Raw genomic sequence first — 19,754 nt, 5'->3', positions numbered from 1 at the left:
AAATAAATCATCTATTTTAATGTTTAGTTAGCAATAGCTATGTAACACTGAGAATCAGGGATTCAATCTAGTAAATGATGAAAACTGGTTAGCATTTAAAAATATAAAGGGAGAGAAAATGTCTTCAAATTTGAGCCAAATTAAAATCTGTATTAAGGAGCTAATTTTGTGGTAAAATATCTATATTTAAACTAAAATTAAATGGTTGTTCATTAAGAATTAAGCATAAAAATTGCTTGGCATTATAGTAGAGTCATTCTTTGTCCCTGTTTGCTATACAATTTGATTCTTTTGCTCAAAATCTTGACCCATTTGTTCTATGTTTTTACTAAGAAAGACTACCCAAAAAGTAAATGATTGATTTTTTCTTAATTAATATAAAAAATTTAAAGTCACAACTTTTTATCTAATCTAATTAATGTAAATGTCTAGAGCATTTATTTTGTCCCAATAAATATCATTTTGCTTAAACAAAATATTATCCAATGTTACTTATTAAATATTACATTATTAGTGCAATGATAGAGAAATGTCCATTTTATTGTGTTTTATCTAAATTTTTGTTATATATCTATGTACTTCATCAGAAAAAAATATTATTGTAAGGGGATGTATACTTCATAAGGTAGAATATATGACTCTAAACATCACTGTCTATTTGATTATGCAAAACTATGATAATGAATGAATACTTCCTCTCTGCCAGGTGTGCACTAAATGCCAAAAATGCTTTTACTTAATCCTCATTTCCACCTTAAATGATAGGTACCATTTTTCCTATTTTATAAAAAAAAAAGAAACAGAAGCTTAGAGAGGTTAGATAATTTGCTCCACATCCCATAGCTAATAAGCAACAATGCCACAACTCAAACCAAAGGTTTCCATTCATTGAAAACCGTGGGTCTAACTTGAAGAGGGCAAGAAATAGCTGAAGATGCAAGGTTCTGTTTGTAGCTGTAACTGCAAAAATATATAACCTCATAATAATTATCTCTCTCTTAGAAGTGAACCATATCCAAATGATTGCATATATTTTCTAATGTTCTGTTAAAAATAAAGAGAATAAAGATTGAAGCTGACTAAATGTTTGCTTTTGCTGAAACAAGAGATTGACTTATATATTAAAAAAACAAAGACTGCAATCCTGAGGGCCTGAGCTTACCATTGGAAATTTTATAAGTGTTCATTGCCCAGGAAGATAGTAGTGTAACAGTGGTCACCAAATCACTCACCATTAGCTCTTGTTCTCCAGTTTTGTGTGTGTGTTTTATGAAAATGCAATTATAAAGAATCAAGCTCATTTTAGAAATTTATTCAAAGAATTAAATTTTATCATGAATTTTGAATTAAAAATAGGTTTAGCCTAATGTTCAAAATTACCATCTCACAACATTATACAATAATTGATTATAATGAAGACTTTAGTTAACAAGTTAAATTATTTTTAGTATACTTTAGATTTAGGAATTATAAAATATATCTGTTACGCCTAAATTTCTGTTTCTAAATTTCACAATAATCTTAAAGTGTAGGCTCTAGAAGGAAAAAAATCAACAACAACAACAACAATTTTTCAAGTTATGGGTTCTCCTCTAATTAACTGGATGATGTTGCTTCTTGGAACCTCTGTCTTCTCAATAATAAACTTACCTGCCTCACTGGATCATTGTGAGGCTTCCATTGACCTTATAGGCAAGAAATCTTGACCATTATTAGACATTGATTTATCTTGGCCTATTCAACCACTGAGATATTTTAATTTCACATTCACAACATTATCTTGCAAAGGTCAATGATATATGTTTCTTACTTTTTCTGACCATGTGAATAATGTGAAATTTGTGTTAGTTTTTAACTTTGAAAATAAGAAGCTACTAGCATTTCACAGAAGATAATTTCACAATAATGCCTCTCAAAGTATGCTGTATTCGTCACTAAAACAAACAAAAAAGCAACTTACTATATGTTTATTGAATAAAATCATTAAACTATTTTAGGGAACATGTTACTAATGATGCATATGTAATAATCAACTATATCCTGTTTAGTTCATGACAAGAATTGGAATTCTTTACTCATCTATTCATTCAGTAAATATTTTCTCTATACTAACTATGCACCAAGAATACTCTTCCAGACTCTGGGCAGATGACAGTAAATGAACTATTCTTGATGTCTGCTCTTATGGAGCTAGCTTATGTTCTATTAAAGACAGATAGTTAAAGAACAAATAAGTAAACAAGGATAATTGCATATGTGATATGCAGGGGGGTGGGGAAATACCAGAAGGATGTGATATTTGTGATGTTGTTGCCTCTTTAGATTGAGTAGTCATAGAGGGAAACCAAAAAAATAAATAAATAAATAACATGCAAACTGAAATTTGACACACAGGAAGAGGAAAGCCAGAAGAATGTTTTAGGGAAAGCACATTTCACAGTTACTAGTGTAGAAATAAGGCCTAAAGAAGTCATTTTCCTTCCTAGAAAAAGAATAGAGTCAGTATTACTGGGGTAGAATAGAGCAAGAGGAATGGGTATTAAGAGATGAGAGGCAAGACCTCAAGATCCCTTATAGGCCAGAGTAAGGATTTATATTTTTTGTAAATGTGATGAGTCCTCTGGAATATTCTAAGCAGAAGAATGGCAAGATTTCTTTTATAATTTTAATGATGTTATTCTGTCATGTCTGAAGAACTGACTATAAGAATGGCAAAAGTAAAAGTAAGATTGTTAAGAGTCAGTTGCAATATTCCATGAAAGATGATAGTGATTCAAACCAAGTGACAGAAGTGAAAGTAAAGAAAAAATAGACAAATAGACAGATTCTGGATAAGTTTAGAGTCATTGGGCCTTACTGATGAACAAAATGATGTTGGGGGGGGAGGGGAAGGGTTGTGTGCGTGTGTCCTTGGGTGATAGAAATGGAGGAAGAACAATTCCTTGAACAATATGTATACAATAGTACCATATACAAAGACATGAAAAATTGGAAAGTTGAAAATTTATGTGGAGAAATTAAAGAATTCAATTTTTGCCATGTTAAGATCAAGATCTTCTGAAACCTTCATGTGGTAGTATTATGCAAGCAGGTGGATGCAAGTTTGGAGTTCCAGGGAGCTCAAGACTATAGACATTCATTTTAGAGTCATTAGTGGTGGAGGCAGGACAGGCAGAGTTTATTTATGAAAATTGTGTATCTGAGAACACTCCAATTTGGGGTGACAGTGACTATGTTTTAAGAACAGGAAGTTTCTAACAAAGTATATGCAAGAATAATGGCTAGTACTGGGAGGAAAATTAGGAGATTATCTCAGGACACAGGATAACAAATACATTCTAATCGGACATATTTTAGGCAGTGCTTTAATGGTAATTGTTTCATGTAGGGTTTGAGGGAGAATACAAAATATATCTGCATTCGAGATAAAGCTAATTTCTAATATAATTTCCGCCTGACTCTTCAAGGTACTGACATATCTTCTTTTAAGGCATCAACAAAAAATCTAGTGAAAATAATTAGTTGTAATACTTAATTAAGCCATCGACTGTTGTATGAAATTCTATACTATTTAAACATTATAAATATTGAAAGAGAAATAAAGGCTATGTTAGTATATTTTACTATTATTTCAAATGATTTTCTATCTAACAACCAACATCTCAAATATAGCCGCTTTTTCAAGACGTAAAAACAAAGCAAACAGGAATCTGCAGTAACAAAATTATTTTCAGAAAATGTATTTTTAATTATTAATCCACTTAATTTTTGAGGACTATTGAAAATATACAGTGAACCTTTTCATTATGCAAATATATTCAGTTTTAAAAACAATTAAATGATAAACTATTCTCTTTTTCTTTGCATCATATTACAGTAACGAAGTTGTTACCTCTCACTATGCATTTTAATGTGTTTTAACTAACATTTTAATGAGCTGACATTATCATAAACCAAAGGATTAGGCAAAATTGAATTTACTAGTATAGAGAAAGAAAGGTTCTGCAAGAGTTAATTATATTGTTTAAAATGGAATATAAATTCATTTAATGATATACCGCCAATTATCATCCTGTAAGAAAAACTAGATGGACTAAATAACATCATTATACTTAACCTATATACATGTATCTTTTTTCCTCACTTTTAAAATTAAAAAGTAATATTTTATATATTAAAGTCATATGGAATATAAAAGCTATAGACATATTAAAGAAAACAAAATTTTTGTAAAGTTAAACAAAGTTTTATATATTTCCTCTAAAGAAAACTCAGTGAATGAAAACCTGCAAATGGAGGCATGGTCTTATTTTTAAAAAAGGAATTAGTTATAATTCTCTTGGTTCACATATTTAAAGTGGATTTATAGACTCACAATTTATAATGTGGAAGAGATGAAGAACATGTAAAAAAAATAAATGATATTTTGGCTTCTATGAACTATGTGTTGACAGTAAATGTATGTGATGGTTGAAGCCTCTCTCAACTAGAACACAGCCACCACTACTTACTCTGTCGCATAACCTCTTTCCCATTTATTCAGTCCCATCAAGGTTCTTAAGAGACCTCAAGGCCTCGTCCAGATCAAAAGGTTGTCACCTTACTGACCTTTTACCTCTTGTACCTAGCTCATAGTAAGTCTTCATTTTATCTTAAATGAAAAGAACTTCTCAACATTAAAGTTTTATGAATTTTTATTTAATCTTAGAAAATAACTAATTAACCAACTTATAGATTTAGATCTCTAAATCAGGCTTATCACCATCCTACAGATGTGTTGTTCACCTTTACATCCCAAAGCACCATTCTTCTATAATCTTGCAGTTTGTGTCACTGAGTGATTTTTGTGAGAAAACAGATTTCTATACCTTATTCACAACTCTGTGTTAAATCTAGTTGGAACAGTATGTATAATCTGGCAGCGCTCTTAGTTAATATTCTTTTTATTCAAATATTGATATACATATATATATATGTATGTATGTATGTATATACTCAATACATTTCCAGGTTTCAAAAATCAGAAAGTATAAAGTGAATATAGTGAAGTGTTCCCCTCCCATCCCTCACTCCCCAGTTTTGTTTTTCTCTGCAAAGGCATTTGTTATTATTAGTCTCTTGTGTGTTCCTCCAGAGATTGTTTGATGTACATGTAAGCACATTCCAGCATGCTTCTTTTCTTTTTGTAATTAATTAAAGCATACAATATATATTCCAAACCCAGCTCCTTAAACTGACTCCTCTAAAAAGCCTTCCTTATTGAAAACAACATTTCCCTCTTTTGTACCTTAATGCATTTTCGATGTATCACTCAATGCAAGTATCTAAGCAATACATGCTCTTTTTCTTTCAGATTGTAGCTTTTGGGTTATATAGGGTAACTTCTCCAAATTTCTTTAGCACCCTAGAGGAAAGATTTCTGCTCGAAATATCTTTTACTACTAAGTGTGTTATATAGTTACTTACACCAACAAAATATGAAGAAAAAGTAAGGAAGAAATGAATCACTAAAAAACTCTTATGTTATCCCCAAAAAGTAGTTATAAGTAGAACTGATTGAAAAGTGAAAAATATCCAATTCATTTGGTATCAATTAAACAAGCAAAATTAAATGTCGTGATAAAATGACCTTCTAAAAATGAACTGGGTAAAAATGGACAAATTTTTCACTTGGGAAGAACCAATGACCAATGACATTTTATTGTCCTGTTAATACTTTATAACATAAATAGTAACATCTAAATATATTTCTCCTTATGATAATACAATTAGATATAAACCTCAACATCTATAGTACTAATTTATAGTAATTACCGTCATCAAATAGCAATTGCATAGTATTTGACTGTCTAATCTTCGAGACCTTAAAGTAAGAAATATTTTACACACAAGATAGAGTTCTTTCCTGCACCCCCCTTTTTGTAATCCCGCTCCCCCACTTCCACCCCTGACCTATGGTATTGCTGTCTCTCTCTTTTTAAAAAAAAAAAAAAACTGGATCTCTGAAGGCTCTTGCCCCATGCACTCACTCGCGGCAGCACACCGGGAGCCTGGCTCACCAAGGGCCTGGTGCCCCCAGGACCTGGTGCCCCCCGCGGCCTAGCACATTCAGGGTATGGTCTGTGGCTCCACCTGGAACACGTACCCAGGACCTTCTGCATGTAAAGCAGACGTGCTAATCATTACACTATAGAGCCACCCCAAATAGGGTTCTTGAAAGTTATTAACTATTTGACAGTAAGAAGAATTAAAAGTCGACAACCATTAAACTCAGTTAAAATCAGATGCAAAAATAGAATTGTAAGATTCCTCTTGTTTACTACTATTTCTAACTACAGTAATGATTCTCTTTAAGAAGTGTTTCTTTACCTCACTCTGTGCTTTATGAAGATCACTTTGTTTATTCTTTATAACAGTCTGGAGACATAAGCTTTACTGTCCTTCTTCTACAGATGAAGAAGCTAAATCTCATAATGTCTCAGAGACTTGTACACAGTCATCCAATTAATGAAGTGGCAGAGCTAAGACTCAAACTCAGGCCTCTGACTAAGCCCATTATTTTAACTACAATGCCTTATTGTCTTCCTGCCAAACAGTAGTAAATCCACAAACATTTATTAAATGGAAGTTCCAGGTCTTATGAAAAGAACAGGGCAACTGGTGGAGAGGTACTAGAGCACATTTCAGAAATAGAAAACAAACCGCATGAAGGCTTTAAGGTAGAAACAGCTTGCTATGTTCCAGGACCTGAGGAAAGGCCAGTGTGGGTTAAGTATCATGATTGAGAGGGCAAAGATGGACCAGTAAAGATTTTTAGAGGAGAGACCACATAGAGTTAAAGAAGCAGGTAGATAAACATTCTGCCTGGGTGTCCTAGAACTGTCCTGACATAAATATGAAGGGTGCTTCTTTTTGCTTTCCAATGTGTTTGATATGGAAGATGAAATATGTGGTCATCCAATTTATAGTAAAGGCTGAAGATTGGAATTTTAGAAGGAATAAATAAAATTTTCCCCCAGCTACTTGGGATATTATAAGGGAAATTAGAATTCTCTTAGTCCAAACTATATACCCAGCATTCTTATGAACTGGTAACATCCCCAAGGATATATTGAAACCATCTCACATAGAAGCTCACTGAATCAAGGCCTTCCTTTTAAGTAATGGTGTGTGTTGGGAGGGGGTTGCATGTTGAGGACAGTATTAAGCATGCGTTTTAGACATCATTGGATAAATATGTGTAATATCCGATTATTTGAGATCTACTATTTTTTTTTGAAAATTGTCCCATTTGCTAACATTAAACTTTTCTTTTGTTGCCCACATTTTAGACATTTTGCCTTACATTCAGAACAGTTATAGTTTGTCTGTTCGTTAATAGTACCAATAAAAAATTTTCTAATTTTATTACTCATAGAAAGTTTTGGGGAAGATCAGGGTGAAGTAGTTGATTAAAATAGAGATGATACTAATTTGCGAATTTTAATCTGGTATCACAGATAGCATTGATTAGGACAAAATAATGAATGTTTGATAAACTTTCTGAGAAATCTTACTTGTCAAGTCTCGGTACTCTCTCAAGTAGAGAAGCTAAAATAAATATATGTGGCTAGGTAGATATCTCTGTATATGGAGTTGATGCTTCTCTAAACAGAAGAGAAGTGCCTCTGTTAATTTTTGTTTGTTTTTGACTATTTTGGAAGTGAAAGTGTACTGAGTCCTTGCCCTTGGAATAATAGTGAAGCCAAAAAAATAGAAGTGTAGCCAGAGACTCAGGAGGCAATTTGATTTAGTTAGTCCTTTCTCATTGAGAATACACCCTGTGGATGGCCAAGGTTGACTCAAGGGTATATTAGAGGAAGAGAAGGCCTTTTAAACCTCCATGCTTAAGATGGCTTCTTTCTATTTTCATATAAAATATGGAGGTTTGATTAAAGTGCATGTGGATTTTTAAATATTTAAACACTTTTGGGGGAAACAAACCTATGATAAATTTTCATGATGAGAACTCAATATTTCTTATACCTAAAAAAAATATTTATTATTTATTCTCTGGTATCATTTTGTTTTCACAGAGTATATAGCAAGGTTGGATTGGTGGAGCAGGGGTGTGTGGATTTAGCTTCAAGAATAAAAGAAATTGTGCTTGTCTCATATGTAAACAAAAGTTTACATATGAGACAAGCACATTGTTTTTCAGTTGTTTTTCATTTGTCACATTGTTTTTCAGTTGTCAATGGTATAATATTTTTCTGAAATAATTTAAATGTGGTGTTTTGCACATTTGCATTCACAAAAAATGCTTAGATATGCTCCTTGCTTCCTCTTCTCCTGCCTGGCTGTCAAAACATGCTGATGCTTTTGAAGATTTATGGTAGATGTGTAATGAGATTGCCGAATATTAACTGCTGCATTCAGAATTCATTTGGTAGCAAAAGAAAAGAAGGTTACTGGGTTTTGGGGATAGAATAGAGAGATGATAAAGCTTTTTTAAATTAGCCAATTTAAAAATAAATATGCTATATTCTGATTTAGGAAACATTTCAAACTTCTTGTCATGTGCTAATCAAATAGAACACTTTTCAAAGAATATAGGATGTCAAATTATATTTATTTCAAGAAAATTCATGCAGCTTAGAGTAATGCCCATATTTTCTGATGTGGGTATATTCAAATCTTAATATTGGATGGGAAAGACCGGAGTCCACAGGCCTATGAGACATGATTTTTAAAAGTGTTCTCGTTGTTGTTTTAAAAATTCAAAAAACTTTCATGTAGTTAGGCTTCAATCTATGTTCCTGTAAAAGAGGAAAAGAAAAAGTGTACTCTCGAAGTGGTCATTTTTAAGTTAATAGATATGGTGAGATTCACAACCTCCATAATCGAACCTCCGGTGATTATGGTTATGTAATGTGGTTAAATGACAGAAATTGTGAAATCAGCAGAATTAAACTGAAAGCCTATAGATGCATTATAATAAGTATATTTCTGTTATTCAGAGATTTGTTGAGTTTCAGGTAGAGAAAAGAAAGAGATAAGGCAACAGTAGTTTCGAAGTAACAGGCATTCTTGACAAGGAAGGTTGACCTTGACCTTCTTCTCCTTCAAACCATCATTTCATCAGCAGGGGTGAGATTACTTTGAGACCTTGCCAATAGGTAATAAATAACACATAAATTCCAGGACACACTTGCACTGTAGGGTGCCCTAATGTGTAATAATCCTTAGACTATTGAGTTTATAACTCATGACATCTGGCAGTTACTCGGCATTGTAATTCATGTTGATCATTCCCATCAGAATACAGCATGGGAGAGAAATATCGGAGCAGTAACCCCGTTGATACTAGGAGAGGATGGAATGACAGGAAGATGCTGCTGAGATTGTACCTCTGCGAACTTTGCAGCGTTAGAATGCTGTAAATCTAATCCCTTCAGATGAGAACTAACAAGGCAAGAGGAGACTGGTGATCTATTAGGACCCAGAATAAAACAAAACAATATTATTTATTTGATAACACTCTTTAATCTGTATTTAAATTGACAGATGAAGCTAAAAGGCAGCAATGACTTCTGAAGTTTGAATTTAAACCTATACTTAAGTATATTTTAAATTTAAATGTGTATTTAAATATATGACTAAGTATTTTGAATTAATTTTTAATATGTATAAATGTTATTTTATCTCCTCAAATTTTTGTTTTCTTTTGTGTAATACTAGGGCTATATGAGAAGGGATAAAAAAAAGAGGGATGTAGGAGAATGAAGTGGGCAAAAGGACTGTCTCAAAACACCTGTAACAAGCCTTTCTGATGATACCTCACAGCTTAACTGCATTGGCTAAAAACTTGAGGCTCATGGGACATGAACCAGATTGAAAAGCTAGAAGCAAACAGATGGTTATTTGTAATCATCCTGTAAATGTAAATTTTATGAAGATGTTGTGGTTATTCATTTGTTTGTTTGTTTGTTTATACCCAAACCCAGATCTAAAGAAAGTAGGGGGTAGGATTACAGGCTTGAAATAATTGCTATTTCCCCTTGTTACCATCTTGAGAAACACTCTTTAATGCTTTTTTTTCTTTTCTTTTTTTTAAAGCTCTGGTCTATGGAGTTCTGAATTTTAAATTCAATGTATTATTTCTTCTAATATCCAGAGTTATAGGCATCTCTGTGACCAAGACTGAAATTAGACCTAAACTGGCAGATGCTGCAAGGTCTTTTGGGGAATAGAGCAGAACATTTTGGGGCTGTGGAGAAAAGGACTTTTTCTGCAGGAGAAGAAAGCATTGCTTTTAGCATGTTGAGGCTGGTACCTGCAGTTCTAGACACCACCCTTCTCCTCACATACTATACTTGGCCGGTCTCTATGTTGCCCTCACTCCTTTGAGCTCTCTGTGATTCTGGGAACATCAATTCCACATGATCACTTTTGTGGACAATGGCACTTTAAGAAAGAAAAAAAGAGGAACCGATTAAACATTAATTAGCCTCAATCCCCAACTTCCTCCTAAGCTAATGCATGGGGTATGCTGATCTCTGTGAAATATCCGATGCTAGGCTTTGCCAAAAATAGGACTTCCAAGTCTTGAAGGTATGCCAACTGCTAGCTCTTTAACTCAAACCAAAGGAAATGATTGCCAGAGACAGGCCTGGAGTCTGCCGTGGTCAGATGTCACCAGTTTGCAGTGCCACATGTGATCCAAGAGTTTATGAATGATCTCAACACTTGGTCCCCAAAGAGAACATATGCATTACAGAGGTTATGGATACAAATTACAGAGTACAATGTTTCCATGTGATTTCTAAGAATCTTTCAGTAAGTTTTAAACTTTAATGGAAAACATTAAGGAAGACTTGGCACTGTTAGCAGGACTTCAGATTATATTGTGCGTGAGGACGGAATGGAGGTAAAAAAAGAATTCAAGAATAAAGACTTGGCTAAGATTTGGAGCCTGCCATTCCTCTTGCATGAGTTGTATGTTTGTGTGTTTCATTCCCTGCAGAATACCAGGCTTCACAAAATGCTATGACTTGAAAATGAGCAAGTCACAGGTCATCCTTGTTTATTCAACATGCTCCAATTCAAACCACTGTTTTATCTGGATCATTTGCTGAGCGGCTTTGCTTACACAGGGCATCTTAGCGGAGCTGGAGAGTAAGAGCTTCTCGTTTTGGAGTTGTCAGTATGCTGCAGAGGTGCCAGAGTGCCAGAGTGTCAGCTTGCACAGCGGTAGCAGGATGTTTCCCCACCGAGTTATTGCTTTTCCATTCCCCTTCTGTGCAGAAGAAACCACTTACAACTTGTTTCCTAAATATCAGATTTTATTGTCTGTTTAGCTGGTGTCTGGCTTGCCCATTCTGACGATATTTTGTTTGATTTTACCAAATATAATAAAGTAGTTCATTGTGAATGATGATTCCTCTTTAGATTTATTTGGTCTGTCAGTCACTGAAATTTCAGGAAAAAATACAGAATTATTACAGCTTTTCAGTGGGGAGCTTTTAGATGAAAGGGAAGACTCTATTTAAACTGGCTAAAATATGAAAGAAAGCTTATTTAGATCACATACTAGAAAGTCCACATTTAGCACAGTCTTCAGGATTGCTTTGTCTAGTTATGTCAAGAATTCAAAAAATATATATATATATATATATAAAAATATATATATATATTTTTTTTTACTAGTGTGCATAGCCTCAGTTTTATCCTGAAGCTGGAGCTCCCCCTGGGGTCACAGCATGACTGCCAACAACAGCCATTTAGTATATTAGGAAGAGACAGTGTGCTTCTCTCAGAAGTGGAGAGAAGACCTGAGTGAGCTTCAGGGTGGTTAAGATACATCTGATTATTCCCCATGGTGATAACCGGTGGTGGTACTGGTGGTGACAGGGTTAGGGAAATAATGTGTACCAGTTGTAAGAATAGTTATCACTTTTATTCTAGTTCATATTTACTATGATATACTATAATTTGTGTTAACAGTTTTATTGGTTGTACATAAATCTATTGTTTCTTTGAGTGATTGATTTCTGAACTTCTTGAACTGCCTGGCTTTTATTTTAGAGATATATGAGTCTATAATAGGCAAGTCAAGTACACTGTCTTTTAAATCCAACCAAATTGAATTTTTCTTTATAAATGACATTTTAAAATCAAATTAAAACATTGTTGTTTATTTTATGTAATAAGAAATAAGTGCAACATAACTCTTGAACAGGAGTTCATCAGTTCAATCAACCCATCAAGAACACTTGGTGAACTCTTTTGATGCCCTTCAAGATGGGAGCCCTTCAGAGGGTTACTGAGTCCAGTATAAGTACAGAAGGGAAAACTTTTCAGATGAGTGAGTTTGAAGCTGACACCAAAGAGAACAGTATGGGTTTGAAAGAAGTAATAGGGAAAAGTAAGGGAACAAAGGGGTACCTGACAGCAATTTTCAAGCATAAAGACCATTATATGCTAATGTACATTGATGATTAGAAGTTCCTCTGCATTTCTAGGGCAGGAGGGCTGCAAAAATACCCACAATGAACCTGGAAATATAAGCAGGGGCCTGAATCCAAATGACACTCAAAATCATTAAGAATAAAATTTTATCTTAAGAGCCTTTTAAAAAGTTTTGAAAAAGGAATTGACATGATTATATTTGCATTTTAGCAAACTCATAACTACAATGTAGAGTTAAAAAGAGAAATCCTAGAAAAAGTTCCCATAGAATACTCTTACAGTAATTCAACAAAGAGATAAGGATATCCTGAACTAGGAGAATGGGATAAGATAAAAGGAAGCAGATGATATTACAAATTAGTATAGTAGCATAATGACTGTGTGTACAGTCTAGAGCCAGCCACACAAGGGTCAAACTCTGTACTTACCTACCACAATAGGTCATTTCAAATGACCTTTTACATATCCATAAGTCCTGGTCTTGCACATAAAGTGTAGTCATTAAATATTAGCTATCATTGTATGACAGTTACTTTAAAAACAGGGAGATCAAAAGTGGCATCATATATTACTCAGCCATAAGAAGAGATAAAATACTGCCATTTGCAACAACATGGATGAACCTTGAAATAATCATACTAAGTGAAATAAGGCAGATAGAAAAGGTTGAAACCACATGATACCACATATGTGAGATATAAACCTAAAAGTAACAAATGAACAGGTCAAACAAACAGAGACTCATGGACATGGACAATGGACTAGTGGTTACCAGAAGGGAGAGGGGGAGAGGAGTGGGGAAAAATAAAAATGTTAAAAAAAAAAAAGCGTATATGTAATATGAAACAAATAAATAAACTAACATTTAAAAAATAAAATAAAATCCTAAACTTAGGGGGGAAAAAGTGTCATTGTATGTGCCTGCTAACTGATTCAAAAAAGCAGGTTAAAAAAGTGTTACTGAAAACCCGCATGTAATTTTAGATATTATTTACATGCATGACTCAAAGTTTCTGAGTGTCCTTCTAAGTATCAAGATTTACTCAAATTTTGTATTCATAAGCAAAAATGTGCACCATATAAGCATCACTCGGGACAAGTGGTCAGTTTTCTACTAGAAGCTTGTGTCACACAGCTCTGACAGCTCATGTGGACATATAGAGAGATCCTATTGGCAAGGAAGCCTTATGTTCAATGTCCCTTTGAGTTGCTATAGATTTTAACTGCTACTAGTTATGTTTTTAATTACATTTTCTTTTTAGATTATCTTCCTCATGATTAATTTAGTTCACTGTAGATGGTTTTCTTTATCCAATGATGTATATGAATACTTTCATCAATAATGTTTTTATATTTTGAATAACTACTTGGAAGCATGTGTACCTTGTAATTCAGATGTATGTCTTTCAGAAGCCTTTTAATTATGCAGTCCCGTCTTACTGTTATTGATAATTTATTTTAATAAACTAAGGTGGATATGTCTGAGTAATGATTTGCCTTGCTTTATTTTCTGAGTTAAAATAAGTAATTCTTGAGAACGATTAATTTAGAACAGAAGAGAGGGGACTTGGTAAGTGAAACAATGTGGGATTGAAAGGAAGTTATAATAGCACAACTAAATGTAAAGCTTATTTAGGGAACTATATTTGTTACTTATAGCAGTGTAACAAATTTTCACAAAATTTAGTGGCTTAGAACAACATACACTTATTCTCCCACTATCTGTGGGTCGGGAACCCAGATGTGAGTTACTTTAGTCTCTGCTATATAATCTTTTACAAAGCTGCAGTGAAGGTGTGAATTAAAGCTGTGGTCTCATGTGAAGGCTCAGCTGGGAAATTTTTTGTTCCTAAGCTTACATAGTTGTTAACAAGAACTGGTTTTTCAAAGTTTGTTTGACTGAGGGCCTCAGTTCCTTGCTTGCTGTTGGCTAGAAGCTGCCTTGAGATCATGGTCAAATCGGCTTCTCTGTTGAGCAACATGGCACCTTGCATGTTGAGAGGAAGCACAGGAGTAGATAAAGGGAAATGGAGAGATACAGAGAGACAGAAACACAGACACAGACAAGTTACAATCTTTTGTAACAATCTTAGAAGTGGCATTTCATCATTTTGCAATATTCTATTCATTAAAGGTAAGTCACTAGGCCCAGTCCACAGTCAAGAAGAGGGGATTATGTAAGGAAATAAATCCCAGGAGGGAGTGATCATTGAGGGGCATTAGAGAAAAAGCCTACCATGGGTACCATCATGTCATTTTTGTTTTATATTACTTAACTGTTTTAGAAGACAGTGCCAAGCACATTTAGTGTTCAATATATTTCTGCAGAATTGAATTAATATCTTACAAATCTTGATGTCATAAATATGAACTATATCTTTTATCAAAAACACTAGTCATTCCAAGTGTTCTGATCTTCCAGAATAACTTCCTAAATCACAGTGCATGTCTATGTAAAAAGGATACAAATATAATCCAGGTTATGACTAGCTGGGTGAACTCCCACTTGTGCTTTTTAACTCCCATACAAAAATGAATATTTGGGTTCTAGCCAATTTGATTTTACCCCCATGGAGATTTAAACCCTTATATCTTTAAGTAAGTACTATATCAATTGTGTACTTACTATTTTTTTCTTTAAAGTATAACTGATTGATATCCTTCTAGATTTTGTCACTATAATCAGATTCTTTTCACTTCATCAGGTTTATTTCTCTTCACCCTATTTAAAGACCTACTTGGAGCTTTAGGTAATACCCATACTGCTGTATGCTCTTTTTTTGGCTTACTTGTCAAACCACATTAAAAAATGTAACTTTAGTTCTTTCTAGAATAGGAGCTTAAGGAAAAAAATAGAGAGAGAGACCCCGTTTGGACTTGCTCTGCTTCTCTACATTCGTAAGACCATTTTAGTTCCCTTCATCCAACATACATGGATCTTTTACTTACAGAGAACATCTTCTATTTTTTATCACTTGTGATTAAGCACAGGGCAAAATCCAAGACAGAAATTAAAATTAGCACAAAATTTGGAAACGATAAATATTATTACATTTTACTTTGCTTATATTTACAAATGGATATGTAAAACTCAGACATATATAAATACCAGAACATACATGTCCTCCTTAACAATTTGATAAGAGTAAAAATGACTACTTTTTCCTAACAGTAAGATCTCCATTTGCTGTACTAGAACCTGATGAAAAATATATTTTTCTCTTGAATGTTTTATTTGAGAGAGAAGAAAAAAATACACATTTTCTTACCCCAAAGACTTAGAGTAAAATACATGGTATCACTAAGCAAAAAATGAATTAACTGAATACTGTACAAATCCCAAAAAGCATTTTACAAGTTGAAGAGGGTACAGTACCAATTATCCTATTATCTCACCCTACTCTCTGGGTGAATAGTCTGAAAGCAGAAAATTACAGTTGCTTTTAGATTTCTTGGCTTCATTTACAAAATGGAGTCTTTTTTTTTTTTTTTTTTCGTGAAGGCCATAAACACATGTTATATTGTTTAAGAGTAGCAGTTCCTAGTTTGTTATGGTATTTTTCTTTTTTTCTTCCCCATGTCAAATCTGGCTTGTTGCAAATTGATGTAGCACTGTGTTTCTCAATGATTTGCAATGGCTCTAAGTACCATTTGAGCAGAAGCTTTTTAGCATGTCATTTGTTAGGAGACCAGTTCTGGAGAAGGTCCTTCGACTGGCCAGATGTGTCATTTTGGAGCAGATTGAGAGCCTGCCAAAATACCATTTGTTGCCAGGACCGGATATTGTAGGGGTGCTCACCACCCTGTTACCATATTTTTGCACTTCTTAGCATTGCATAAATAGGCAGCTGTTCTGTATTTAGAATATAAATGAATCACCAGCTTGCTCTCCCAGGAGGATTTACCTGAAAGAGGGAACTAGGTGTTAACCCTTTCTCATCATCATGCCTGAATATCACATTTAAATGCACACTTCTCTCAGCTCATTCCGAAGCAAATCCTTATGCATGTAAATCACACCTTTCCTGCCAGTTAGGCAAGAGAACCAAAAAGTGTGCAATTCTCATGCTAAAATGAAACACATTTCTGTAGCAGCGAAAGCAGTAAATTAATCAGTTGATAAACTGAGAGTGAGCAATTTGTGCTGAATTCTTTCTTACTGCTCCTTCAACAGGAAACAAGGTTCTCTAATTTCGTAAAGAACCATAACTATGTTAAGATGGAAAACCCCGTTATAGGAGGTTTTGCAAAAGACAAGAAAAGACAAGCCTTAAAAGTTACTCGGTTGTCTTTCTGGAGCTATTTTCAGAACAGAAAATTTTTTATTTGAAGAATGATAATTAACCTACAGACTTGGCCCAACAAAGAAACAGAGTGTTGAAGTGGATCTTATTACAGGACAATGAAGGCAGTTGGTTTGACCTAATCCACGTTTGTCGCAGTTGATTTATGTAACAGGCTAGCATAGCTGCCTAATTATTATTTTGAAATCTTGATCAATTTATGCATAAATATAAATACATATCTATATGCATGTGTGAATATGTATATACACACACATATACATATAAATATACACATACATTTGTGTGTGTTACTTGTTTTACCCTTAGGTACACTTAGAAAATAAACTTGTCAGTGTTGGAATATCAAAGGGTAGAAAAAGTCAAGGAAGTTAGGAAAAGCAGAAGCAGTTAAAGTATACGGTATGTTAGCTGATCTCAACTACTTTTTTGAATGTTTAACGTAAAATAGACACAGCCTTTATGTGCTATTAAACCTGGCATGCCATACCCTGATAGAGCTAAGTTATTTCTCGAGGCTTTTCATCCTGCCAGTGGAAGAAAAGTGCACACAGATAGACACAGATAGATAGGTGACATTTGGAGAACCAGGCATGCCAGATTTTCAGAGGTTACAATGGAGGTCCAACCTGCTGTTCTCCTAATGAAAGGAGGGGAGATTCAGACTGGCAAAACTGCTATAAGGAACATGCCTGCTCCGAATGTCACGCTGCCCAGATGTCACTCGGCAGGTGGAGATGCACGGAGAATGAAAACGTAGCCCTGTGTGTGTGGGTGCTAGTGCATTGCAAGGGTGAACAATGAGTCCGTTTTCTGAAGTGTAATGAAAACAGTGCAGATCTTGTCCATATTCATGTCAAGAGAAAGGGCTTTCTCAAAGAGTCCTTGCCCCATGTCTCCTCTCAGACTGACACGCACTGATGCTCACAGGCCATGTGCACGTGACTTGTTTCAGCCTCTTATGTATAATTTGACAATTTATTTTAACGTATTTATATACATATATGTATGAGTGCTTCTTAAATAGAAAATAGGATCTATTTTAATAAGTTTGATTTCTCACCTTATTTTCCTTAGATTTATCTCATTTTATAAAATTAGATTTTATAGCAAAGGTGAGTGATCATATAGTCAGACATTTCTCTGTTGATGTACATTTAGATTGGCTCTAGAATACTTCAAATTGGGCATGGCTATGTTCTTCATAAATGTCCTGGTGATTTTTATTAGGATAAAGTAAGTAAGACTTGAGTTATCTTTTGCAAAAAAAGAAAGCTAAAGTGACTCTCATTGAATTTTCTGTTACTACAATTGTTTTTTCTTCAGTGTTACGAGATGACTTCCGGCAAAATCCCACGGATGTAGTAGTGGCAGCTGGAGAGCCTGCAATCCTGGAGTGCCAGCCTCCCCGAGGACACCCAGAACCCACAATCTACTGGAAAAAAGACAAAGTTCGAATTGATGACAAGGAAGAAAGAATAAGTGTGAGTTACATTTAAAAGAATGACTAAAGAGATTGAATATCAAGTCTTAGAATTGATATATTTTATTATTTTATTTATTGTTAATACAATTGTAGAACTATATTTGAATGCTAACTACTATTTATACTGTATTGAAAGGACTGAAAAAGGGTAACTAAAAACAATAACTTTAGAATGAAGTCTCAAGGAGACAAAATTATATAAATCGAGTGTACATAATAGTTTAAGAATTATACCATTCTGAACAAGTAAATATTTTTTTGCGGTAAAATATTGAGGTCTGAGCTCTTGTTAGGATCTTCAGATGGATCTATTAATCATGCAGTATGTAAGTGTTAAAATGTAAGTGATGGTCATAAACCATACTAAACAGAACATTTCTTTTTGTACTTTTTTCAAAATTATAAGGGAAAATAGTTTGAGGTGATGAATATTTTAAGCACTTTTTTAGTTTTTCCAATTTAATTATATGTAACAAAAATTATATGTAACAAAAATAGTTTTTTCAATTTAATTATATATAAACTTATTTAAAAGATACAAAGTAAGATCAAAGTAAAAATAAATGGATGATTCTGCCATTTAGCTTTTGTAGGAAAATGTTTTTAAGGAATACTGATGATCAAGTTTATCGGTTTATTAATATTCAAAATAGAACACTCAGAAAATGATAAAGGTAGAGAGAGAATAACATAAAATTATTTTATTTTTTCAGAGAATCTACTTGACATTTCTATGTGAAATTTGTGATAACCAGTCCACTGAAATAATAGATAATGCCTAAAACTTCTGACATTATTCTTAGTTTAATTTATTTTTATATTCAATACAATAATTTAGAATGAATATATTTTATTTACAATAATAACTCATTTAACTAAAAAAAAGTGCCAATTCTATTAAAAGTCCATATCATATGGGTGTTGGTTATCTTTATAAATATCTAATAAGTGAGGATTTTCCTTATGTGTACATTATGATTTCATTATAACACAGAACCAGATATGCTATGTAAGAGATTACAGCATATATTTATGTGATTCTAGCTTAAACTATTGAAATTCTAAGGATCTATCAGGCCCAGAAGAATTTGATTCCCAATGGCCTGTGCTTGGGTACCAAACTTATGAAATTTTGCTCCTGGCGATGAAGGAAAATCAATGTTCAAGGGTTTCTAGCTCATGTTTGTATCATTTAGCTTTTGCATTGTAACAAATCACCTTAGGATACAGTGGCTTATGTTAACCATTTTACTTAGACTGATTCTGTGGGTAAATTAGTAGTTCTTCACTTTAGGCCAACTTGGCTGGTCTTTTCTAGGCTTTTACATGCTTTTGTGGCTTGTTTAAAGATGTGAAAGGAGTTGGATGATCTAGGATAACCTTGCTAACATGTCTGGCAATCAATTAACTCTCAATTGAACATCTTTATTCTTCTCTTCATGGCCTCTAATATTCTAGCAGGCTAGTGCAGGCTAATGTGTATGGTTGCCTCAGGGTTCTCAACTGCAGTGAGA

At 33.7% G+C, this 19,754-nt stretch overlaps 1 protein-coding gene across 33 annotated transcripts in view; it reads left to right on the top strand.

Moving 5' to 3' along the window:
• The window catches only part of ROBO2 (roundabout guidance receptor 2), a 1,504,157-nt gene that overhangs the window by 1,317,858 nt on the left and 166,545 nt on the right, over nt 1-19,754 (top strand). For all 33 annotated transcript variants that reach the window (XM_036220094.1, XM_036220092.1, XM_036220091.1 and 30 more), the window contains one exon: nt 18,081-18,238. In XM_036220094.1, the coding sequence (XP_036075987.1) occupies nt 18,081-18,238 (158 nt within the window). The remainder of the gene's footprint in view (nt 1-18,080; nt 18,239-19,754) is intronic.

Source organism: Rousettus aegyptiacus, unplaced genomic scaffold (assembly GCF_014176215.1).
Source record: "Rousettus aegyptiacus isolate mRouAeg1 unplaced genomic scaffold, mRouAeg1.p scaffold_m13_p_4, whole genome shotgun sequence".
Taxonomy (NCBI): domain Eukaryota; kingdom Metazoa; phylum Chordata; class Mammalia; order Chiroptera; family Pteropodidae; genus Rousettus; species Rousettus aegyptiacus.
This window is presented reverse-complemented; position numbering and strand designations above follow the sequence as displayed.